Source organism: Triturus cristatus, chromosome 4_1 (assembly GCF_964204655.1).
Source record: "Triturus cristatus chromosome 4_1, aTriCri1.1, whole genome shotgun sequence".
Classification (NCBI taxonomy): domain Eukaryota; kingdom Metazoa; phylum Chordata; class Amphibia; order Caudata; family Salamandridae; genus Triturus; species Triturus cristatus.
Genome location: NC_140585.1, coordinates 72852902 through 72876827, shown reverse-complemented (window position 1 = coordinate 72876827; position 23926 = coordinate 72852902). Strand labels below are relative to the sequence as shown.

General features: G+C 46.7%; 1 protein-coding gene across 2 annotated transcripts in view; it reads right to left on the bottom strand.

The window, feature by feature from the left end:
* The window catches only part of LOC146839558 (MLX-interacting protein-like), a 219272-nt gene that overhangs the window by 121770 nt on the left and 73576 nt on the right, over positions 1 to 23926 (bottom strand). For both annotated transcript variants that reach the window (XM_085651624.1, XM_085651625.1), the window contains exon 8: positions 19104 to 19199. In XM_085651624.1, coding sequence (XP_085507750.1) covers positions 19104 to 19199 — 96 coding nt within the window. The remainder of the gene's footprint in view (positions 1 to 19103; positions 19200 to 23926) is intronic.

The window sequence follows — 23926 nt, the reverse complement described above, 5'->3', positions numbered from 1 at the left end:
CCCTCGGAAAATCTGAGGGCGAAAGACCTTTTTTATCGAAGATTGCGCTTTGTTTAAAGACGTAAAGGTGTTCACGAAGCACACTAGTTCCTTAATAAAAGGCTCCGCAAAGAGACTGCTTTGTGCAATGGGTCCCGCTTCTGAGTCGGCCAGGTCCCCTAATTTGGGGTCTACCTTAATCAGCAGGGACCTGTGCAGTTCTGTGAATACAGCGCAGTTGACGTTGCCAAGGAAGACCACTACGCGCTGGGCCCAAGAAGAGAGGTATTCAGGTGAGATCAGGACCCCCGACAGTTTTGCCTCCTCCGCCATATCCAGTATTTTAGTAATCGGACCTAGGGCGTCAAGGAACTTGTCTTGACAAGCGTGCCAAGACCGGCCAATGCCCTTCTTCGGGTCTTTGACAAACTTTTGAAGGAACATGGTCATGCGCGGGTCGATATCGGGGGTGGCAGCTACTTTATCCACAAGAGAGGGCCGAGGGCACTCCGCCCTGAGGACGTTGCGAGCCGAGGCCTCCAGTGGCCGGCGGATCCGGCTGGCAATGTAGTGAGCCACCTTGTCAGAGGGGGCCCAGTCCGAGGACCTTGGATGAAGAATATCATCCGGGTCCAACATATCTGCACAGAGGTTCTGGGTGTCAGACATGGGTGCAGGGCAGGAGGAACGCCAGGGCGTGATGGGCTAACGGCCTCATTGTCGTCTTGGTCACCATCCATAGGGGTAGTGGGTGCCACTGGAGGAACGGTACTTGCCGGAATCGCCAGCTTGAGGCGGTCAAAGGCATCTGCGTCCACCCTGGCGTCCATAGCCCGTATGGCGGGTGGAGGCTGCTGGTCAGCGGGGGATCCGCCAGAGGGAGAGGTGGGCGGTAAGTTCTGGGTGGCCTTCGTCATCTTGTCGCAGGCCTGTTGAATCTGGCGGGATAGACGCTCCTCAAGGGGATTCATGGCTTGCTCCACCGCCTTGTGGATGGATGCATACACTGCGTCATAAAAATCCTCATCTCACTGTTGAGCTGTAAGTGGATCCTCCTCCCACTGATCATCCTGGCAAGCAGCGTCTTGGTAAGTATCTATCGAGCCTACGAAAGGGAACAACACTGTACCAGGTAAGTGGTTAGGCAAAGAGAGGGTTAACCTCAGGTTAAGGGGGGCTGGGTGTCAGCCTGAAAATTTGGGCGGGCATAGCTCGCAATACAATGGGCTGGAAGTCCGGGGACACAACAGTCCTGGTGCAGTAGATTGGAGGGCAGCCTGCTAATTGGGGGTCCCAGCAGGACAGTAGACCTGCGATACTGAATCTGAGCAACAGAGCGTTAGGAAGGCCTAAAGGTACTGAACCCCGAGGCAGAAAGAATGGAAACTGCCAGTCAAGCTGCCTGGCAGACTACAGACCCGGATGATGCGGGCGTTCAACGGGGGTGTGCGAGAGGAAAAACACAGCTGTCTAATGACAGTAATTAGCCGACCCGCGTAGCGGGTGTATCAGCAGGCGAACAAGGCTACCCACGGCATTGCGGCTTGGACTGAAGAATGCGCGGAATCCAAGCACTCACGCCGCGGGCCGTAGCGCGGCTAGGCACCCCCTAGCGGTAGGAGGAGTACACCGCGAGCCAGCACAGAAACCCACGGCCGCTAGGGAGCTCAGGCGCTTCCACGGCTGAACGTGAGTCAGCCGAATAGCGGGTGACTCGCGAGCTGAAGACAAAGAAAAAACTGAGGTAACACGATCAAAATTAAGGCCCTAACGCGAGTCAGCCTAATAGTGGGTGACTCGCGAGCTAAAAACACAGTAAACTGAGGTAAAGGGATCAAGCTTGAGACGGGCGCGCGTCATTGACGGAAACGCTCGGCATGCGTGACCGCACTCAGCTGAGAGAAGAGGTCGCGCTAGCAGCAAAGGCAACAAAACGCTCAACAATAAAATACAGCAAAGAGCACTAGCGCCAGAGCACGCATAAACACTAGGCAGAATCACTGTACGTGAAATCAACATATAGGTACAACACAAATAAGTAATGGAGCATTCCAACAGCAATATTAATGAGAGAGAAAATAATTGAACTTATCTAGTTGCCGAGCAGCGAAGAAAGAGGGGGAATGGATAGTGATAGAGGACTATCAGCACCCTGGAGCCTTGTCATTGGTGCGGACGAATGGACACTCTATCCTTGAACTCTCTATTGTTGCAACTGTTGTTTCCCAATGTTTCATGGGAATGGTACTTGTTTTACTCTAACTTCAAATGGTTGATATTCAATAAAGTGAAGAAAGAATAGCATAATCCTCGCCTCCGGTCCGGACATAGAATCTGCGGTGTCACTGTACAATACACATAGAGGAAATCTGCCTTAAATTGCACTTTTGCTCCACTTAGGCCTTTAGTCCAGTGAGGTTTCAAACTGGGGTTGAACATTCACGCAGAGTTTGAATATGCAGGTCCTAAGAACTTACATTTTCATCTAATGGAAAATCCAGATAGATCAAATTTCTCTGGCTCAGCTCAGAATCAGATTCCGGGCCTTTTGTCACCCTGCTGGGCCAAGGTAATTACTCAAAAAGAGGAATTCTCAGTACTATATTCAGCTCCTGAGAAGGAAGGGGTGGTGGAGAAAATCTGCATCTAATAATTAGCTGTCACAGTGTACTAGGGTTAGAGTGGCTACACATGATCATGTGTGCACACCTAGCCTGGCACAGAAGGGGCTCTGCAAGGATACGCTGATATGGTATAGACATTCTGTGACAGTATGTGGCTATTGGTCTTCAATATGATGACCCATGACAAAGACAATAGGTTTGTCTTACATACCAATGTGGTGACTGTGGGAAACTGTTTTTTGTTGCAGTTGCCCCCCCACTCTTTCCCCCCATTGTAGCTACTAGATGCCGATTTTCAACTCCAACAGTGCACTGAGGCCTACCAACCAAACCTCAAAGCTAGTGCTCCTTCCTTAAAACAAAGTGGTGTAAAGGGAAGCAGCTCCTCTGCTCCAAAGGAGATGTTGCTGGCCAGGTGAATTCACGGGTCACTCTTCCACTGCTTTAGGAGGTGAAACCGCTTTCTGGATGAGACAGGTCCATGCAATTGTCGGGGACAGAGAGCAGGCTGGCAGGGTTGGTGCCAAGTCAGTCGCTGCTCCTCAGTTCTCACGTCGTGGGCTCTTCTTTGTCTGTCTTTCTTCTTTGGATGAATCTTAGTTCCTTGTGACAGGAGCCACCTAAATACTCAATTTAGGTGTGTTAAGGGGAGTAAAGAGCTGTAGCCAATGGGCTACTTACCCGTGGGGTCAATACACCCCCTAGTACACCCCCTAGATGACAACTTCCTGTGGGGAGTGGGCATCACCGTATCCCAGAGTTCTTAATTTCACCAAAACTAAGATGGTGAAATTCTAATTTTCGGGATCACTTCAGGTAGCCCACCCTAGGGGTCGACTAGCCTGGAGGTGCAACATGCCTCCTTGCATAGCTAAATTCCCGCTTGTCCTGGTGCCAAATGGGCCTCAGGGAAGGGGGTGGCATCTCCCAGGTCTGCGGGAAGCTAGGCTCGCATTATCAAAGGCGGTGTGCTCTTTGAGACGCCCTGCCTTTAAATGCTACTTTACTAGCCATGCTGCTGGAGGAGGTGTTAACATCTCCTGGCAAATTTAGGCATTGTTTCGGACCTCTGAGAGTGGGGCTCTCACCTCCTAGGGGGTCAGGAAATCATCTATGGTGGCAGGCTGGACATGACCAGTCAGCCAGCACACTAGAGAACTGGTAGGTTTCAGAGGGCACCTCTAGGGTACCCTCTGGGTGTTGGTATTAATAAACTCAACACCGGAAACCGTGTTGGGTTTATTAATTTAAGGAGTTTGATACCAAACACCATAGGTTTCAGTGAAGCCATTATATAGCTGTTTTGACAACTGCCCAGTACATAGCTTAAGATGGCTTCCCTGCTCACTTGTAATATCCAGCAGTGCAACTAGACATTACAGGGGCATATCTGCTCATGCAGATATGTCCTCACATGTTCAATAAAGTACCCTGCCTTAGGGCTCCAAGGCCTGCTGTAGGGGTGACTTACATATAGCCCATGCAGTGACTTTGGCATGGCACACAGGAGTGTGCCGTGTCATGTTTTTAAACATGGTATGCACCATGTCACGCAGCCTGCAATGGCAGTCTGTGTGGAATTTCTGTGTAGGTCCCTTAAGGTGGCATAAGATATGCTGCAGCCTTTAGTACTCATAGACTAGGTACCTGGGGTATCATTTACTAGGGACTTACAGGGGTGCTAAAGTCCTTAGCCAATTGTGAAACAATAAGACAACACTTTGTTTTTAAGGAAGGAGTACTGGCTCGGATGCCTGGTTAGCAGGCACCATCAGAGTCAGAAATCAGCATCTAGCAACTAAAAAAGGTGGCAAAAAGCGGGGGGACAACTGAAACAAATACCCAGTTGCCTACAGGGTGACCATACAAAAAGAGACATTTCCTTACACTGTAGAAAATGAAAAGGAAGGTTATCTCCCAAGAAATGCTCATCGCTGACAGGAAATGGGGTGGAGCAAGTTTCGCTCTGACAGGGGAACTACAACTACATTAAAGGAGAACTGCTAGCCAGCTACAGAGACTACTGCTATCAGGCAGACAAGAGGGACAAAAAGGCTTCGAAGATTGAGACTAACACTTGTGGCCTTAAACAAAAGGTGGTCAACACACTTTTGAGTTGATGGACTCCATCCTTCTCCTTTCCACCCTCACACGTAAATATTTATAAATACGTCTGCTCAGAAGCCTTTGATGCATGTAATAGTGCAATACACACTGGGAAATCAGAAATGTCTATCGGAAAGATTTACTAACTAGGAACAGCAGAAATTCAGTTCTTTGAACCTGAATTCGAAACAACATCTGTATTAACCGAAACTGATAGCACTGTTAATTTCAGCCTTTTATCTGCATCTCAAATTGACTTATTGCTAATTCTAGTCCCTAAGAAGACGCAAGCAAATCCAAACCTTCTACCATAGGATAACAATTGCCAAAGGTCTCAATGGTGAACTAAATGTACAACGCTTAGCGCTACAGAGCCAGAAAGATCTTTGGGGTTTGTTCTCTGGCCCAGAAGTGCTAGGTGCCTATTGCTATTTCAAGTGTGAACGTTTTATTTAGCAGAAACAAATTTCTTTTCTTTAAAAAGATTCTTTTTAAGAACTTTATTTTCAGTTTTATAACAGATGCAGTGAGGATGGGCACAAACAAGTTATCCAATTATCGCTCACAGTGATACATAACATTGCCGACAATTTACTGATTTCTACGACAACACCAGACGTAAGTAGTTGTTTCAGGCAAGCCTGGTTGAGCACGGTTTCAGCTGTATCCAGGTACTGCTTAGGCCACTTCTGTTGACTCGCTGTCACTAGGGTTACCATCCTCACCATGCACGTCTGCCCCCTCTGCCAAATTAAGCAACTCCCTACACTGCTCTCTACAACAAGCAATATCCCCCTCAACCGTTTCATCTTTTCTACACGCTTTCATATGTATCTCTTCAGCCAATGACCACTCCCGCACGTCCCTCAACCTGCTTGTCAGGGCCGGGACAGCACTGCTCAGCCATACTATGGCGACCCTATGGCGGGCTAATACTATAGCCAACTGCAACAATTTATATCCCATTTTTTTCTTTTTGGGTCCCGGAACCTGTCCTATCAAGAAATGTAGATGACAGGCTTTAATCCGCACACCAACACCCGCACGCACTCTTTCCACCACCTGCTTCCAGTATGAGTATACCTCAGCACAATCTCAGGCCATGTGCATGAAGCCCGCCTCAGCCTTGCCCCACCTTGGGCACTTGTGGGGCAGCCAGGGTCAATGCGTTGCAGCCTAACCGGAGTCAAATACACCCACTGTAGTAAATTATAATGGATGAGTTTTAAACGTGCGTTACAGGATACCACCATTGTCAATGAGCAGGCACCCTTCCAAACCCTTTCCGCCATAGGAGCCTCCTCCCAAGCTGCCCGTGCCTTAAGGGGAGGTACCTCTGTGTCTGCCCTCATGGCCTTATACAGCAAGGATACAGCAAGGATACCAGTCGCCGCCCTTTCCCGCATGTAAGCAGAATGTCTAGTCTCCCAGTCACTTCTGGAACTTGTGCGTATGTGGGCCAAATCACTTTAACCAGTTCCATCAGACCTGCGTATTGCAAGTACTGCCCTGGACCCAACCCAAACTCATCACATAATTGTTCAAATGTGACAAAGATATCATTCACATACATGTCTGCCAAGATCCGACATCCGTCGTTCTTTAGAAAGATTTAAACTGTTTGGATAAATTTGTAGGAAAGTGCCCTTTTTGACATGGTCACTCCCACTTTTTGCCTAGAAATTGATGTAGTTCTGACTGGAAGTGCACTGGGTTCCTGCTGACCAGGTCCCCAGTGCCAAAACTCTTTCCCTAACCTGTGTAATTGATTCTCCATTTGGCAAACCTTTAGGCCCCCCACCCCCCCTGAAAGTCCCTGGTAAATGGTACCCCTGCTACCTAGGCCACGAGGTAATAAAGAGGGTCCCTAAAGGTTGCAGCACATATTGTGCAACGCTAGGGGACCCCATACAAACCCATGCAGACTGCTATTGCAGGCTGCGTGTCTTGGTGCAGACAAAAGTGAAAACACGACATGGCACACATCTGTGTGTAATTCCTCGAGATGTGGAGCTCCATCTTCCAGTCGCACGGCAAAATCCAGAAATATTCAAAGACTCCACTATTCACTACTGCATTTTTGTCAATTTCATTCAATTTTTTCATTCAAATATTTTTTCCTTACTTTCTCCATTCACATACAAGGCTTCATGAATCCCCCATGCTTCAAATGCTAAAGACACGCCTATCCTGTCCCTAATTCTATAGCGCATAGGAATACATGGTTCATCCTCTGGAGCCTTATTCGCATAGACCCAATGCAGTTCAAGCTGAAACAGCCCTTCGTCAGGGGTAACTACAAAGTTAAAACCACCATTTGTTATTCTGCAACATTCAACATAAAACATAAAGTGTAAATATCTCATCTCATTGTGGAAATCTACAATCCATGCATTTTAAAAAAACGTTTTATTTACAAACACTTGTCACCCATATCACATGAGAAACCATTATACCAAAATTGTGCCAACCAAATTCCCATGCACCACTACAAGATGGCTTCAGTGGTATCAAACATCTTGTACTACTAAGCCCACACTGATTCCAGTTATGGATTTATTGATACATGCCCCCAGAGAGCACCTTAAAGGAGCCCCCTAAAAACCTACCAACTTCAAGTGTGCTGACTGATTGGTTCTGGCCAGCCTGCCACCACAGATAGGTTTCTGACCTCCAAGGGTGAACGTCCCGCTCTCAGGAGGTCAGAAACAAAGCCTGCTGGGGTAGAGGGTGTTTACACCCCCTCACACATGTGAGAAAGTGCCATCTTTCTTGCATGGTATGCCCCCACTTTTTGCTGAATTGCTGAATGTACTTTGACTCAGTGTGCCCTGCCAATCAGGTGCCCAGGGCCTATGTTCCTTCCCTAAAACAAACCAAAGCCAAATTGGCAAACCCTGGCCACATGTCAGCCCCTGGTAAATGGTACCCAGGGCCTAGTGACCAGGGAAGGCCTCTAAGGGCTGCAGCACTCCTTGTGCCACACTTAGAGGCCCTGTACCCTTACACACACACACTGCCTTGGCAGGCTGAGTGTTTGGGTGCAATACAAAAACGAAGTCGACATGACACACATCCCTGTGTGCCATGCCCATCACCTACACTGCCATGGCATACATCAGCCACCCCTCTAGCTGGGTGCCTTATGCCAATGGTGTGGGCACAGGGGCAGGAGCCCTGTGCCCCTACAGTGCCCAGGTCCATTCCTTAGCACTGTAAGTGCAGTGCTGCCATTTAAGAGTACATGGTGCTGAGAGCTTCTCAAACACGAGCTCCACAGCACCATAATGGCAACACTAAAGACTGAGAAGTTTGGTATCACACTTCTCAGCACATTAAACCCACACTGATGCCAGTGTGGGATTTAATGTACCAAGCACCCCAGAGGGCATCTTAGATGTGCCCCCTTAAACCTAACCTACAATCCACGTCTGCTCTGAGGCTGCCTAGGCTGCCACCCAGCAGACATGTTGCTGGACCCCTGGGTAGGAGAGCCCCTGCTCTCCTGGGCCTGCAACAATGCACATCCTGGGCGAGGTGCTAAATCTCCTCCCCCAGGATGGGCAGGGGGAAGCTTCAAAGGCATGCCGCCTCTGTGAGCTTCCCCAGGCCACTGCAACCCCCCCCCACTCTGGCGGGAAGCTTTGGCCGGAAACCCCAAATAAGGACAAGGGGTGTGCCAGCCTGCTAACCCCACCCCTCAGGTGGGGGAGGCGAGGTGAAGCACATCTCCGAGCTCTCGCCATCTTGAAGATGGGGAGCCCTACCCTATCAGGACTAGGCTACTGCCCCCCTCCCACAGGAGGGGAGCAGGCTAGGGGTTGTACCCACCCCAGGACAGGGACCCAATGGTCCCTGCCCTTCACCTACCTGTAACGCCCCTAAATCTAGTATTTAGGGGCACCCTGAACCTTCCTTCCCCAGATTCAAAACTACAGAGAAGAGCAAGAAGAAAGAAGACCTGCCATGAAGCTGCTAAAAAGAGGAAGACACCAACTGCTTTGGCCCCAGCTCTACCAGCCTGTCAACCCTCGAACCTGCTCCTGCTCCAACCCAGCATCTCTTGTGGCCAGCAACCTCACAAACCCCGGAGGACCTGGCTACCTTTTGGCTCTAAGCCCCTGGGACTCCCATGAGTAGAGGCTCTACTCAAAACCTACCTCTAATCCCTGGCAGCAGCCCGGAACCGTGAACACAGCACACTCTGCACCAGCCAAGCCTGGCCAGTGCCGGAGTGAACAAAGACCACGAGGACGACCCCCCGGCGACTGTGACCCCGAGTCCGGCACCCAAGGACCTCCCTCGACACTCCTGAAGAAGCCTGCAGCCTCAGAACAAGGTGCCCCCCCTACCGCGATCAACAGAGGGTAAGAATTCCCGACACCAAAAGGCACCCCTGCACGCAGCGCCCGCGGCCCCCTGTGCCCAATCCCGGGGTACCTACCTAACCTCCAACTACCCAACTTACCTCTCGAAGTGGTGGTGGCACCTGAAGAGTCCTCGTCCCCGAGCTTGCAGTCTTTTTCTAAACCGGAGATTTCCCATTGAAATCAATTGAGCGCCTGAAGGCTCAAAAGCACCCTGCACCCAGCCGCCCGAGTGGCCCTGGCAGTGAAAACTCTACACCTACCTACTTCCCCACTTGCCTCGAGTAAGTGACCAGGAGCCCAGCTCCCACAGCCGCGTGGCTTGCCAGTCAGCAGCCACCAACCAAGGCCCCCCCTATTCCTCATAGGCTAACATTGGGCCTAACTCTCTCTGCACCCGGCCGCCCTAGAGTCGCTGAGGGTGAACCAACTGTACCTACCTGACCCTGGGGGACCCCTGAGTCTATGCCCAGAACCTCAACTCTGCCAGTCGAGTACTTACCCTTAAACCGATAACTCTATTTTCCTCATAGAGTAACATTGACTGGCTTTTTCCTGAAATTTCTTCCAAGTGTGGACTTTTCAAATCTTAAAATATTCACCAAAAATCAGCCGAGTAACGAAAACGAAATTACTCACCTGCTCTTAGGTGAGCTCCCAGTGCTGGATCTTGGTGCCCAGCACTGACTCTGAAAAATACTTACAACTGTACTTACCCGTAACCCAATTTCCTTCCATAGGGAATCATGGACTGTTTTTCTGTGAATTTTCTTCTAAGTGTCAATTTCTGCAATCTTTAAATATTCTTCAAAAATCGTATAATATCTGAAAACGTAATTACTTACCTGTTTTGGATAAAGGTCCCAGTACTGAGTCTAGGCACCCAGTACTGGATTACAGAAGTAACAAGAACATACTGTACCTGCAACTTGAATTTTCTTCCATAGGGAATCATTGACTGATTTCTTTGAAATATTTTCTGTCAACTTTTAAAATAGCTAAATATTGTTTAAAAATCATTACAGTAATTAAGTCGACTTTCATCACTTGATTCTGAGTACTGACCCGGGACTGAATCTAGGATTCAGTCCTGGAATTCCAAAAGTAATCTAAAAAGTAATCTGTTGCAAATAACTTGAATTTTCCATTGAGCTCAATGCATTGTTGTGTTTAAAATAGAGTTGCCTATTGCAACCACTTGTAACTGTTTACAAAAGTCAATTGCATATTGCAAAAGTATTTATATGAAACATCTCATTCTGAGAAAGTATATTTTAAATCCAAGTGTTGGTTCTAAAATAAAACAAGCATATATTTTTATATATATAAACCATTGGCCTAGAGTTCAGTTATTGAGTGTGTGAGACCATTTGCTGACTGAGTGCGTACAACAAATGCTTTACACTGTCCTCTGATACTGCCTTACTGCTCGACCAAGCTACCACTTTAGAGAGTAAGGTTATATCTAACTTTAGCCTCTGTCAAACCCTGGGGGACTGAGAACTCTGTACACCCTGTACCTATTAAGGAACAGTATATACAGAGCCACTTTCTCACAACACAGGATTGGCATTCCAAGCCAGGGAGCTTCAAAGAGCCCACCTTCTTTGGTATACAAATCTGGCTTCTCTCAAAGAAGGGGCTGCCAACCCCCCTGACCAAGGGTCCTTTTGGCACCTGGATAGGAGGTAAAATTAGTAGTCCGAGAGGTGTGTCCACCCTCAGGCTAGTTCCACCCTTAAGGTGGGCTACCTGATGTGGAGACAACATCTGAAAGTCTACCTTCTTGGTGATGGCAGAATTAGGAACTCTGGAACAGGATTATGCCCACTTCCCATAGGAAGTGGTCATATAGGCATAATGATCACAAGGGTAAGTAGCCCATTGGCTCCTACACTACACTCCCCTAACATTCCTTAGGGGAACCCCTGGCACCAGGAAATCAGATCCTGCCTACCTTAAAGAAGAGGAAGGACCAAAGCCGTGAAAAGCAGAATTGTGGAAGAAGCAACTGACTTGGCGCAAACCCTGCAGGCCTGTTCACTGTTCCCGACAATTGTGCCAAAGTCAACTCATCCTGTAGCTGCCTGTGCCTCCAAATGCCTGGGAGGACTTCCAGCCCTCTCGCAAGATCCAGGCACTCCAGTGGAATAGTAGAGCTACTCCCCTGCATTATGCAGGCACCCCAAGAGACCTGAGAGGACTCCGGACCACCAAAATCCTGACACCGGAAAGCATCACTGCACCCATGCCCTCTAGCCAAAGTTGAAGTGGGCCAACGGTGCCAGTGTGATCCCCAGAACCGAAGTCCACCTTAGGTTTCCCAGCTGTGGACTTCCAGACGCACGCCTGCAGCTCTGTGTGCAAGCCCCATCTACTGCGAGTGTCGTGAGAGACGAAAACCCGACGCCTTCAAACACCTCTGCATCCAGCCGGTCAGAGGAGAAGAGGACCAAAGGTGTCCCTGAGCATCCGGAGACCTGAGCCCACTTATTGGTTTAGTCTGACTGGTTTCCCAGTCTAAACCTGCTGCCTCTTTTTGACCGGACCAATCCTATTGACTTACACTGGCACCCAATGCTGTATTGCACCACTGCACCTGGACGTCCCAGTGACGTCTGAGGTGACCCCTTGGAAACTTTTGCTATACTCACCCTAAGTCCAGGAGATTGGCCCCGTAAGTCGCTGTGGAGTACCTGTATGCAGTACATGTCTTTCCTCCATAGTTGATTTTTCAAACCTGCAAATATTTCTATCTCGAAACGTACCTACCTGATCAGAATGATTCTGGTGACTAAATATACATAAACATACGTGTTATTTTTTATAAATTGGTGTGGATCTCCTTATTGAGTTGTATGTCCCATTTATTGACTGTGTGTGTATTGCAGGTGTCTAACGCTCCTCTCTGACAAGCCTAAGTGTAGGAAAGTGCCCCTTTTTGACATGGTCACTCCACTCTTTTTGCCTATCTGATGTGACTGGAAGTGCACTGGGTCCCTCCTAACCAAGTCCCCAGTGCCAGATCTCTTTCCTAAAACTGTGCAATTGTACGTCAATTGGCAATACCTTTAGCACTCCCTGTAACTCCCTAGTAAGTGGCACCCCTTGTACCTAAGACAAGGAGGCTAAGGAGGGACACTAAGGGCTGCAGCATGTATTATGCCATCCTATGGGACCCTCACCAAACACAGACTGCCATACCAGGCTGCGTGTCCTGGTGCAAGACAAATGAGAAAACATGACATGGCACGCATCCTTGTTTGTCATGCCTGCTAAAGATAAGTCAACCCTACAGCAGGCCTTACAGACCTATGGCAGGGTGCAATATACTACAGATATGCCCCGGTGCTGGTCAGTTCAATTGCTGCCAGTACAAGAGGTCAGCGAAGACATTTTAGGTATATGGACTGGACACTCGAGAAAACGAGTTCCCCAGCTACACAATGGCTTCACTGAAACCAGAGATGTTTGGTTCAAATATCTTGTATTAAAAAAACCCACACTGATTCCAGTAATGGATTTATTAATACATGCACCCAGAGGGCATCCTAGAGGTACCACCTGAAACCCTACCAATTACTAGTGTGTTGACCGACTTGTCCTAGCCAGCCTGCAACCACAGGCGAGTTTCTGACCCTCAAGGGTGAGGGCCTTTGCTGGCAGGAGTTCAGGAACAAAGCCTGCTCGGAAAGAGGGTGTTTAAACCCCCTCCCACAGATCAACCTGCAAATTAGCATTCCAAGGCAGGGAGCTTCAAAGAGCCCACTGCCTTTGGAATGCAAACCTGGCTTCACTCACAGGAGATCATGCTGACCCCCTCTATCCAGGGCACCTTAGGCACCTGGACAGGTGGGAAAATTAGTAGTCAGGGACACGGTTACTTGGCAGCGGACATTGCCCTGAGGGGAACGGCCTCCTTTCCACAATAGCCGTGAGGGGAGCGGCTTACCTGCATAGACATCCCGCCGTGAGGGGAAAGGCAGCCAGGCACTAAATCTCCCAGCAGGCGTGGGCAGACGCCTGCTGACGACGTCATCCAAAGCGGGCGGCGCCCTGCCCAATCCGGACTAGGCCACTGCCCCCCTCACACAGGAGAGTGGCAGGATAGGGGGTGTATCCACCCCAGGATAGCGACCCAGTGGTCCCTGCGCCTTACCTACCTGTAACGCCCCTAAATGTAGTATTTAGGGGCACCCTGAACCTTCCTTCCTCAGATCCCGATTCAACAACAAGCAAGAAGATCAAGAAACCAGAAGACCCGCCGCGCAACTGCTAACAAAAGGATGACATCAACTGACTTGGCCCCAGCCCTACCGGCCTGTTGATTCTTGAACCTGCTCCTGTGGAACTCCGGCGCCTTCAGTGGTCAGCAACCTCAAAAACCCCAGAGGACCTGACCACCTTGAGACTCTACCAAGACTAGGACTCCCACGAGCAGTGGCTCTGCTCAAAGCAAATTGCTAACCCCTGGCATCAGCCCGGAACCGCGAACCCTGCACACTCTGCACCCGCCAAGCCTGGCCTGTGCCGGAGTGAACAAAGACCCAGAGGACGTCCCCCCGGCGACTGTGATTCCGAATCCGGCGACTGTGATTTCGAATCCGGCACCCAAGGACTCACTGGATCATTAGAAGTGAGCATTAAAAGTTGGTCTGAATATTCACCCCAGAAATAATCACTTAGAATATTCACCTGTGCACACGAGTTCTGACCCTCACCGCTCTTACATGTTGGTTAGATATAATGAAGAGGCTTAGCCAGGATATTAGCAAATTAAAATCAAAAGGAGAGACTTAAATAATTCCTATCTGGGGCGGGGATTTTAATGTTGGTTCATGTCCACTAGCCCGGTTAGGAAAATGTGGTTTAACAACTGAGGAGGATGATCCGGTGATTAATTTTTCTCACTCAGATAGGGGCGAGATGTTTAATGAGATCTTATTCCTGCATGATTTTGGTTTTGCAAACTGTTTATGCTCGCCTAGGGTGGATTTTGGGCACACCTTCATAGGTAGAGGTGTTGAATCCACAAAAGAATTTCATTATTGTGCCTAACCGAAATGCAAGATATTTTACTGGCTATAACACCCATCGAAATGTAATGAGTGATCATCTGCCCCTAAGTGTAAACATAACCATCCCAACCATCGCAGTAAGGAAACATTGCAATCAAGTAGCATGGGTACTAAATATAGCAATAGGAAGACAAAATGGATCAACATTACGCTGGTCTAGTCTAGACCCGTTAGAGCTGAGTAAACAAATTGTCACTAAGGCGTATGATTCAATCTTAACGTGTCTAAACGATAGTACATCGCACGATAACATTCTGATTGCTTTCACCCATATTACAAAGGTTGTTAAAAACCTGCTGCAAGCAGAAAGCAAAGGTACTCATAATTGCAAAAAGGGATGGTTTGATAACAACTGCACAAAAACCTATACTAACTTAAAGGAAGCCCTATACAAGACAGTAAGAAATAAGGAGGAAATTAGAAAATGTAGGAAGTTGTATAACAAAGCGAGAAAAACTAGGAAAAATTAAATGAAAGAGAAGGCCTGGTAGAATCTTAAAGAAGCTTTAGCGAGCAAAGACAGCTCCCTATTTTGGCAGGCCATGAATGCGCCTTTTTTTATTACTGAGCCCGACGTGCTTTCCATAGAGGTAGCAATTGAGGAAAAAATTGGGTGGATTTCTTTTCAAATGTCTACACCCTACAGAGTGCTACAGAGAGGGAAATAGATTGCAGGCGAGAGTTCGAGGGGAACCACCAGGATTTTTTGCCTATTGACTTCTATATCACTCTGGAAGATGTAACTATGGCCATAAATGCAAGCAAGAGTGGGAAGGCCCCAGGCCCGGATGGGGTGCCAATTGATTTATTCAAGTCAACCCCGCAGCTGTGGACCCCAATATTAACACAGGTTTTACAAGCATGTTGTGCAAAAGGATTTATAGACACATGGTCCGAATCGATAATTGTCCCAATTTTTAAGAAGGGGGATTTGGAAAATCCCGCCTGCTACCGCCCAATATCTTTATTAGATTCCTTTATGAAGGTAGCAGAAAGGATTGTTCTAGATCGGCTGCAAACATGGGCAGAAAAAACATTTTAAGCGATGTACAGTATGGTTTTAGACCTGGTCTAGGAATCAACGAGTAGGCTCTAAATCTTAGTATTTTAATTGGAAAGTATACACAGGCTAAATCAGGGAAATTTAATTTTTCATTCGTCGACCTTACAGCCGCATTTGACTGTGATATACACAGCAAATTGTGGGGCATTCTTAGTAATCTTAAGGTCGACCCAATATTGTATTGGAACTATGGTGGGTTTCCTAAAAAGCATACTGAGAGCAAGGAAAATTTTAAATGTTTAGACCTCTGAGGAAAATATATGGGAGGTGTTAAATTTGAGACGGATTATTTTTAGTATAGATGCCAAATATTTTTACCCTTATGCATCAGAAACAGTTAAAGCAAAATGAATTGGTTATTGAACCTGCATATATTTGTTTACCTATGTATTTTTAGAAGTGTGAGGAGGAGTTTTTAATTGTTTGCTTTTATGATTTTCCATGCCTAAAATTGAATATAGCTCGTTTTGATTTGATTTGATTAGTAGTCAGAGAGGCGTATTCACCCTCAGGCTACTTCCAGCCCTACAGTGGGCTAGCTTAAGTGAAGATTACATTTCAGAGTCTGCCATCTTTGTGATGGCAAACCTAGGAACTCTGGGACAGGGTTATGCACACTTCCCACAGCAAGTAGTAATAGAGGGGGCATAGTGACCCAAAGGTAAATAGCCCATTGGCTATACTCCCCGTATGCCCCCTAAATCCAGTATTTAGAGGAGTCCTTGGCACCAGGAAAGCAGGTCCTGCTGGCCAAAACATGAAGGACCGAAGAGCCGTGAAAAGCAAGTACTGAAGAAGCAACTGACTTGGCGCCAACCATGCCGGCCTGTTCGCCAATTCTCAACAATTGCTCTAGAATCTTCTCATTCTGCAAGCTGCTGATCCTCCAAAGCACAGGAGGATGGCAAGCACTTCTCCAAAGACTCAGAAACTCCTGTGGAGCACCGGAGCTGCTTCTCTGCATCCTAAGAAAGACCTGGGAGGCCTCCGAACCGCATACACCGATACCAGTCAGCACCACTGCACCAGTCACTCCAAGCCCGAGTTGAAGTGGGCCAACAATGCCAGCATGGATTCCCTCCCCCAGAAGAAGCCCACCTTGGGTTTGCCAGGAGGGTACCCCTCGACGCCACCTGCAGCCTCTTTGTGTGGCCTCCCTGCTACTGACCACAAGTGCTTTCAGTGACAGAAACCGGACGTTTAAGGACACGTCTGCACCAGTCACCCCTGGCCCCTGGAGCAGAGGACCAAGGGTGTCCCAAAGCACGTGATTCAGCCCGACTGGCACCCCAGTCCAAACCTGCGACCTCTTTTCATGAAGACCAATCTCCATTGCGCACCCAACACTGTATTACACCTCTACACCCGGCCGCCACAGTGAAGCCGGTGTGACCTCTTGGTGCTGCCTTGGACCTTGCCCTATGCTCACCTACACTATACTATACCTATACTCCAGAAGATCGGTCTTGTAAGTCGCTGTATTCTACCTGTATGCCGTATTTGTCTTTCATCCCATAGGATAACATTACAGCTTCTGAAAATTGCACTGTCGACTTTTGAAAATGTAAAGAATGTCTCTCTCGAAAAATACTTACCTGATCATAATGATTCTGGTGTCTAAATACATATAAAGATATGTGTTATTTTCATAAATTGGTGTGGATCTCCTTATTGAATCATGTGCATCATTCATTGACTGTGTGTATATTTTGCAGATGTCTAACACTCCTCTCTGATAAGCCGCAGGCTGCTTGCCCACACTACTACCTAGAAGAGCACCTCAGGATAGTTAGAACAAACCCTTGTCCACTAGTAAGCGAATACCTGGACTGTTTGCACAGTATACCTCTTTTTGGTATGCTATATAAAGAGCCAGCTTTCTACAACATATATTACAGTCCCTGAGTGTCTAACCTTGCAGCCCCTCCAACAGCAAGAGTGGCTGCACAACTTTACTAAGGCAGGAGAGCCAAGTGATAAGAGAGAGCGCTTGGTCACCCAGCTTGAGTGCAAGAATATCTTGGCACCGAGACCCTAATGGCAAAAGACATTTTGTTACAATGAATGCCTAGTTGTCTACGACTGCCACATTACCCCAAGAAAAGGTCGTCTCTCAGTACCCTGGGAAGTAAAAAGCTCAAATTGAGTAATTTGGTTACAGATTTATTTTTGAGAGTAAAAACTGTAGAAAATGTCAGTCACAGGTTCTAATCCAAGCAGCTTCTCATCTTTCAAAGTGAAACAAGGATCAATTTAGAAAGAATATAGCATGTTACTATGCATGGTATCACATTGCGTTCCTTTACAATGCGGTCGTTACAACAACTGCGTTGTTAGAACGCGATACCTTTACAACGCAAGTCATTAGATCGACATGCTGTAGGGGGCGCGCTGGATTTAGGAATAGTATAATTTACTATTTCAACTTCAGCCTGCCCAACAGTAGGGAAGGTGTTGGAATAGTAAATCACACTATTCCTTATGTTAGAGCGCTCCCTACAGCAAGTCGATCTAGTGACTTGTGTTGTAAAGGCATTGCGTTCTAACAACGCGGTCGTTGTAACGACCGCGTTGTAAAGGAACTGCGAGTGAGGACTGCATTGTAAACGCTGTCTCCCATTTAGGAATGGTACAAAACAAATACATTTGGATACAAATGCTCAGATAATCAGATTGGTATAGTCCAGTGTTTCCCAAACTGTGGGTTGCGACCCACTGGTGGGTCATGAGTTACTGTTTGGTGAGATGCCAAAGTCCAAGCGATAAATAAAGATGCCTTTAAATTCTGTATTCATCTTGTCACATTTGATGCACTTCAAAGACAGAGGTTAAACGTCAGGCTATGTCTTATTTGTTTTATGTGATCCTCTTTGTGGAAGGAAAGGCTGTAGGACGTAATTATTTTGTAACACATAACAAAATGTAAATACCTGTAAATGAGCTGTATACGTCCAGCAGTTAAGAAAGCAAAACTGAAGCACATTTTGTTTGTACTTCTGAAGTGATAGAAAGAAAGATTTTAATAGGATCAAAACAAATCAAGATACTTTACTTGGTGAAGCACTAATGATAAATGTTCCCTAAAAGCTGATTTCCACACATTATCATCTGTGTGCATTATAGTTTTATCAGTAAAACTGTATGTGTGTGCAAATTTAGAGGCCATTTCAGTGGAAAATGTGGTCTGTAAATGTCAGTATGATACCCCACAATGCTTTGGTTACATTAAAAAAGAAATTGCACACTTCTTGTCCAATAAAACTAGGTGGCTCACAAATGTTTGTCGTTTTAACAATTGGGTAGTGGTTCTAAAAAGTTTGGGAAGCATATGTACTGTCATTACATCTGGATTATGCAAAAGATGATTTTGTGAATAGAGAACAATACATGTTGAACTCCACTAACAACCTCAACTCACACCTTCCCAGAAGTTTCAAAATCTATATTTTCTAGGGTGTTCCCCAAGAAAAAGGAGAAAGAACTCCTCCTCTCGCCAACTCCCAAGCTCATGTTTAAGAATTCTACCCATGCACAAAAAGTGACACTGAATATCCAACCCTATGGATGAAGATCTCCACTGAACTGAATTAGATTAACTCTTCTCTAATCTCGACCTGTAGCTTGGATTTCAACCACCAGCGTAATTCACACTCAAGAGGTCTACCTTTTAGTCAAAGGAGCAGCTCTTCTCCATAACCATTAGCCTCAAGAACTCTACCACTGAGCTAAGGCAGGAAACCCTCATTCTTATCCCCAGGACCATGAAAGCAGCAGTGTGAGAGATAAACAGAGTACATTAACACACAAGCTGTAACACCACGTAGCATAATGGCTAATCTTTCACCCACTCCAGTCTCACATTGTGGAAGTAGCAAAGACACCTCACCTTGCAGGGGCTCCATTGTGTCCATGAAATCCTCCCCCAGATTAGGGTGAAGCTGGCTGAGAGATGGCTGGATCATGTCTGCGTTCCCCAGGGAGGCTGCATCAGAGATAAGAAAGGAGGAAGTAAACATTAGCAGGTTAAAACTGGGTCATGTCTAGAGTACAGCACGGTAGAAGAGGACTCGCTAACTTGTAAAGGTTTAACAGATAGAAAACATAAGATTCTCTATAAAGATAACAGAGGGATGGGGGTTATGGGAAGCAGAAGGGCAAAACCAGAAGCCCCTGTAATAATGTAGAGAAAAGCCGAGAAACAGAGATACCGGTAAAAGAAACAAATATAGGAGCCAATCAAACACATATTGAGCTGTAACAGGAAAGCAGATGGGCAGTGCAATTCTTTTAATAACCTTATAGAGGAAGGACATACGAAACAGGACCACTACAGATCGCACAGGGGATACATTACAGGACAGGACAGGGAACCCACGGTAGCATCACAAATACAGAAGAGACAGAGCTCCTTCTATAAGAATCAAATACGGAATCCTGGAAGGAACCGTACAATCACCACAACATCCTTAGGAGGAGTAGTCAAGCTTTTAAAGGGAGCAAATCTGGAGACCGTAGAGGGCAAGGCAATCCCTTGAACATTCTTATGGAGAAAAGTGTGGAGATAAGATGATCTTGTATAGAAATGTTTGTTTGAAAGTGGAATTTAGCTGTAATTGAAGGTATTAATTGTTTTGGAAACTGCACTGTATACGTCTCCCCACTAGAGTTTGATGGTTCCTGGTCACAAATTCTGTTGAGTTGTCTTAGCCGATAAATGCTGTGTGGCTACTGTGCATACAAGTCCAATTTACTGCACATGTATAGAACATCCATAGTGTTTGGCAAAAATGAAGCGCGGGTGCACGGAATGGGTAAGATGGGCGGAAACAAATAATTGGGGGAAAAAGTGGTTGGGAGATGGGTTTGAAAGGGAAGAAAAAAATGGGACAGATGACAAATAAGAATGAAAAAAACTAAGCAGTATGTGGCAGAGAAGTGAAACGAGAGAGAGCAAGAAGAAGAGAAAATTAAATGCCAACATGAGACGCTTCGTGAAGGATTGTGTGTTTGTGGACTCTTTGCCGCCAACATGATCAGAGGGACTCAGGCTCCCAGGCTCCACCGGGGCTCATCACCGTCCAGCGGCCACTCCCCCTGTCACCAGAGTCTATTTGGGGAGAGTAGAATCCCGCTAAGCGGGACGCGCGCGGGCGGTGCCGGGCTAAGCCCGGGCAAAGGGCGGGCCCTCTTAGGCCCTCAGAGGCCGAAAGAGGCTGGGCTGGGACTATCCCCCTTCGATTTGTGGTCATATAGCGGCCACCCGACTTACAAGGGTGGCACGGGTCTGTGTGTTTTATTTTGTGACCTAGGCCTCGTGTGTGTTATTGAGAGGGAGGCTGTATTAGCTACATTCTATCTATCAATAAGGCTAAAGTGATTACTAAAACAAGTATGAGGGTGGCGGGTATGGGGACTTTGGATAGTTATTTGAAACAGGCAGAATCAGCTGTCATTAAGGAAATTTAATCGGTTGAACGGTGATTGTCCCTGGATCCTATTAGGCACACAGTTTCTTCCTTACCTACAGTGGAACTTGCCTCTAGTGATGCACCTTTGGACAGTTCGTATTCTCGTGCGATCCCAAATGGGTCAATTGCTGACGATAGTCTTACGATTATTCCTGCCCCTCCACTTGAAATTAGTGTAGCCCCCTTCCCCTGTGGCTACATGTACAAGGCAGTTGAGGGCTAGACCAGATATGATGACTAATCGTGGTAAAACTGTTCCAGGGAAAAGGAAGGCCAAGAATAACCCACATGGTAGCCGGCAACAGGCAAAACAATCGAGATTTAGCAATTTTGCATCTGGACTTGATCAAATTAAAGTTAGCGATCCTCACTTAGACAATGAGGATACGGGGGAGGGAACAAATGACTGTATTAATTTGGATATTGAAAATAGTAGTGGGGGATTTATGTCAGATTTTATCAAGATTCTGGATGCACGTTTTAGATCATTTACTTTGCCCTTAATGGCTAACCTGAAACGAATAGAGGACCGCCTCAATGTAATTGAATCTCATCTTAATACTAAGGCTTCAAAGGTAGGGCCAAGTACATCGGTAGCTGATTCATTAAACGTAGTTACAGCTTCAGTAAATAACTTGCTGGACTCTATAATCACCCCACTCCAACAACCGGTACCCCTAGCAACTACCCAGGGCATAGGATCAAGTATTCCACCTCCAGTGCCAAAAGTCGCTGGAATAACTCAGGGAGAGGAAAGGGGCTCTCGGAATACAATGGGGAGGTTAGGTTCTCCAGCACAGTTTGTTAAGAGAGAATTGCCGTTACATTTATCAGCAGAGGCATGTCCTTATACAATAATTCTTGCTAATGTCCCCAAACTAGAGGGCGGAAAAAAGGAACATTGGACCTCATTAAAAAATAAGGCCCTCCATTATTTGTCCAATAAAACTGTTTTGGGACAACATCTCGACAGTCATTTTATGATGATTAAAAGGGTCCCGTGGGTGGGCAAGACAAATAAAAACTTAGACGGAGACTGCATCGTCATAAGTTTTAGATCCCCCAGGCTGGTTGACGATATATTGAGGCAGGCTGGGTCAGTGAGAATCCAAAATGAGTATGTTAATATACTCCCTCTGGGGTTTTTCTATCCCCCATCTCACAATACGCCAGTATCTAGTGACCTATTTAAGGGAGTGGTTTCTATGAATACGCTGTCCCAGTTTTCAACAGATTTGATACTTTTTCTAATCTGGGAGAAAATGAGTGACTAGGGAATCAAGAAGATACTACCATCTCTGATATCCCGGTTACAGTTCCCCCTGTAGTGACATTGGCAAAAAATGCCCCTAGTACAGCTGGGTTTGATCAAGGGCCAACGGGTACACCAATAAAGTTGGTTACCTGGAACATAGCTGGCCTGAAAAATAAAATAGATGACCCAGCATGGAGAGAATTTATAGGTCTGGGTGATATTATAGGATTACAAGTAACCTGGGATACAGAGAATACCCTGACTGTGGATGGCTACTCGAGCTTTTTTGTTTCGGCGGAACCATCTAATATGGGGAGGGCAAAGGGTGGCCTGGTTACTTTAATTTCTGCTATTATTCCCGGTACACATACCCAATTAGACACGGGATCACGTAACTGCTTGGCAGTCCAAATCTCCTTGAGCAGGGGGGGGGGGGTGGAAACATTTTAATTATCAATTTTTATAACTCATATGATAGAGTTGCCACGACTGATCACCTGGTCATGTTAAATTGTTTTCTGGCTGATTACAAGGAGGTCAATAAAAATCATTGTTTTACCATAGTCATGGGTGATTTTAACTTTCACGGATGCTCAGAGAAATGTTTGTCGTTAGATCCATTAGGCCCGGCAGAGCAAGGGGAGACTCATTTTGAACATTCCGCACAGGGAGATCTCCTTGAAACAATTTTGGCGGATAATGGTCTGTTGCTTCCATCCACGTTGGATGAGGAAATACCTACCTTTAAAGGGAATGGCAGACACTCAGTCATTGACTATATTTTTGTTAGCTTAGCACTAGGGGAAAGGACCCATGGATACGCGGCGGTCTGGTCACATTTTAGCGACCATAACCCACTGGCCCTTAGCGTTTCGGACCTGTTCATAAAGCCCGTTATAGCTCATGATAGAACAGACAAATTGGATATTCGTCCTACAGACCAGGACCGTAGGATTAGATGGAGCAGAGTCATACGGGAGACTTTCATACTAACCTAAAAAGGAAGGGAGGATCTGAGCTGAATACGTGTCTGAATTTGGAAGCAGGGAATGAGGAGGTTTTAGTGGCGTACTCTGCAATTTGTTCCCAGATCTCAGTAGACCTCAGACGTCCATGGAAAGCTAAGGATCATGCCGAGTTGGGGTGGTTTGACAAAAATTGCTCGTCAGCCAATAAAAAGCTGAAGGCCGCCCTGAACTGTAAGCCAGTGAATAGGGCCACTGTGGCCTTGCTAAGAAAACATATAATAAAGCTTTGGAAACTAGAAAACAGAAGATCCGGGAGGATGCCTGGGAAGAATTATCCTCTGTGGATGTCCTTAGAAACAGCGCCAAATTTTGGTCCGTGGTAAACAAACCTTTTTTCCGTGACCCTTGTAATGACCAATTAGACTGTGGTATTCAGGAACAGTTGTGGTGCTCTCATTTTAAGTCAGTCTATGAAGGGGAAAATAATGGGGAGGTGAATATGCGTACCCCTATTTTGAATCCTTATACTTTAATGGTTACCAAGACCGAGGTGGCTGACGCTATCGGGAAGATGAGCAAAAAGGCTCCGGGTCCCGATGGCGTTCCAGCAGACCTCTTTAAATCAGATCTTGAGACCTGGTCCATAGTTCTAACTAATGTTTTTAACAGGGTATGTACAGCAGGTATTCCGGACACTTGGTCTGAATCGGTTATCGTACCCATTTTTAAGAAAGGTAGCAGGGGGGATCCCAGTTGTTATCGCCCTATCTCCCTTATTGATTCTGCAGTGAAAGTGTTGGGGCGAGTGGTTTTAGGTAAAATAACAGCTTGGTTGGAGGACACTGATACCCTTTCATGTTTACAATATGGGTTTAGGAAGGGACGAGGTACCATTGATCAAAGCCTCAACCATCACCTACTAATTGGAAAATATACTAATCGCCAAAAAGGGTACGCTATATTTAGCTTTTATGGACCTTTCCTCGGATTTCGACCGAGTGAATAGGTCGAAACTGTG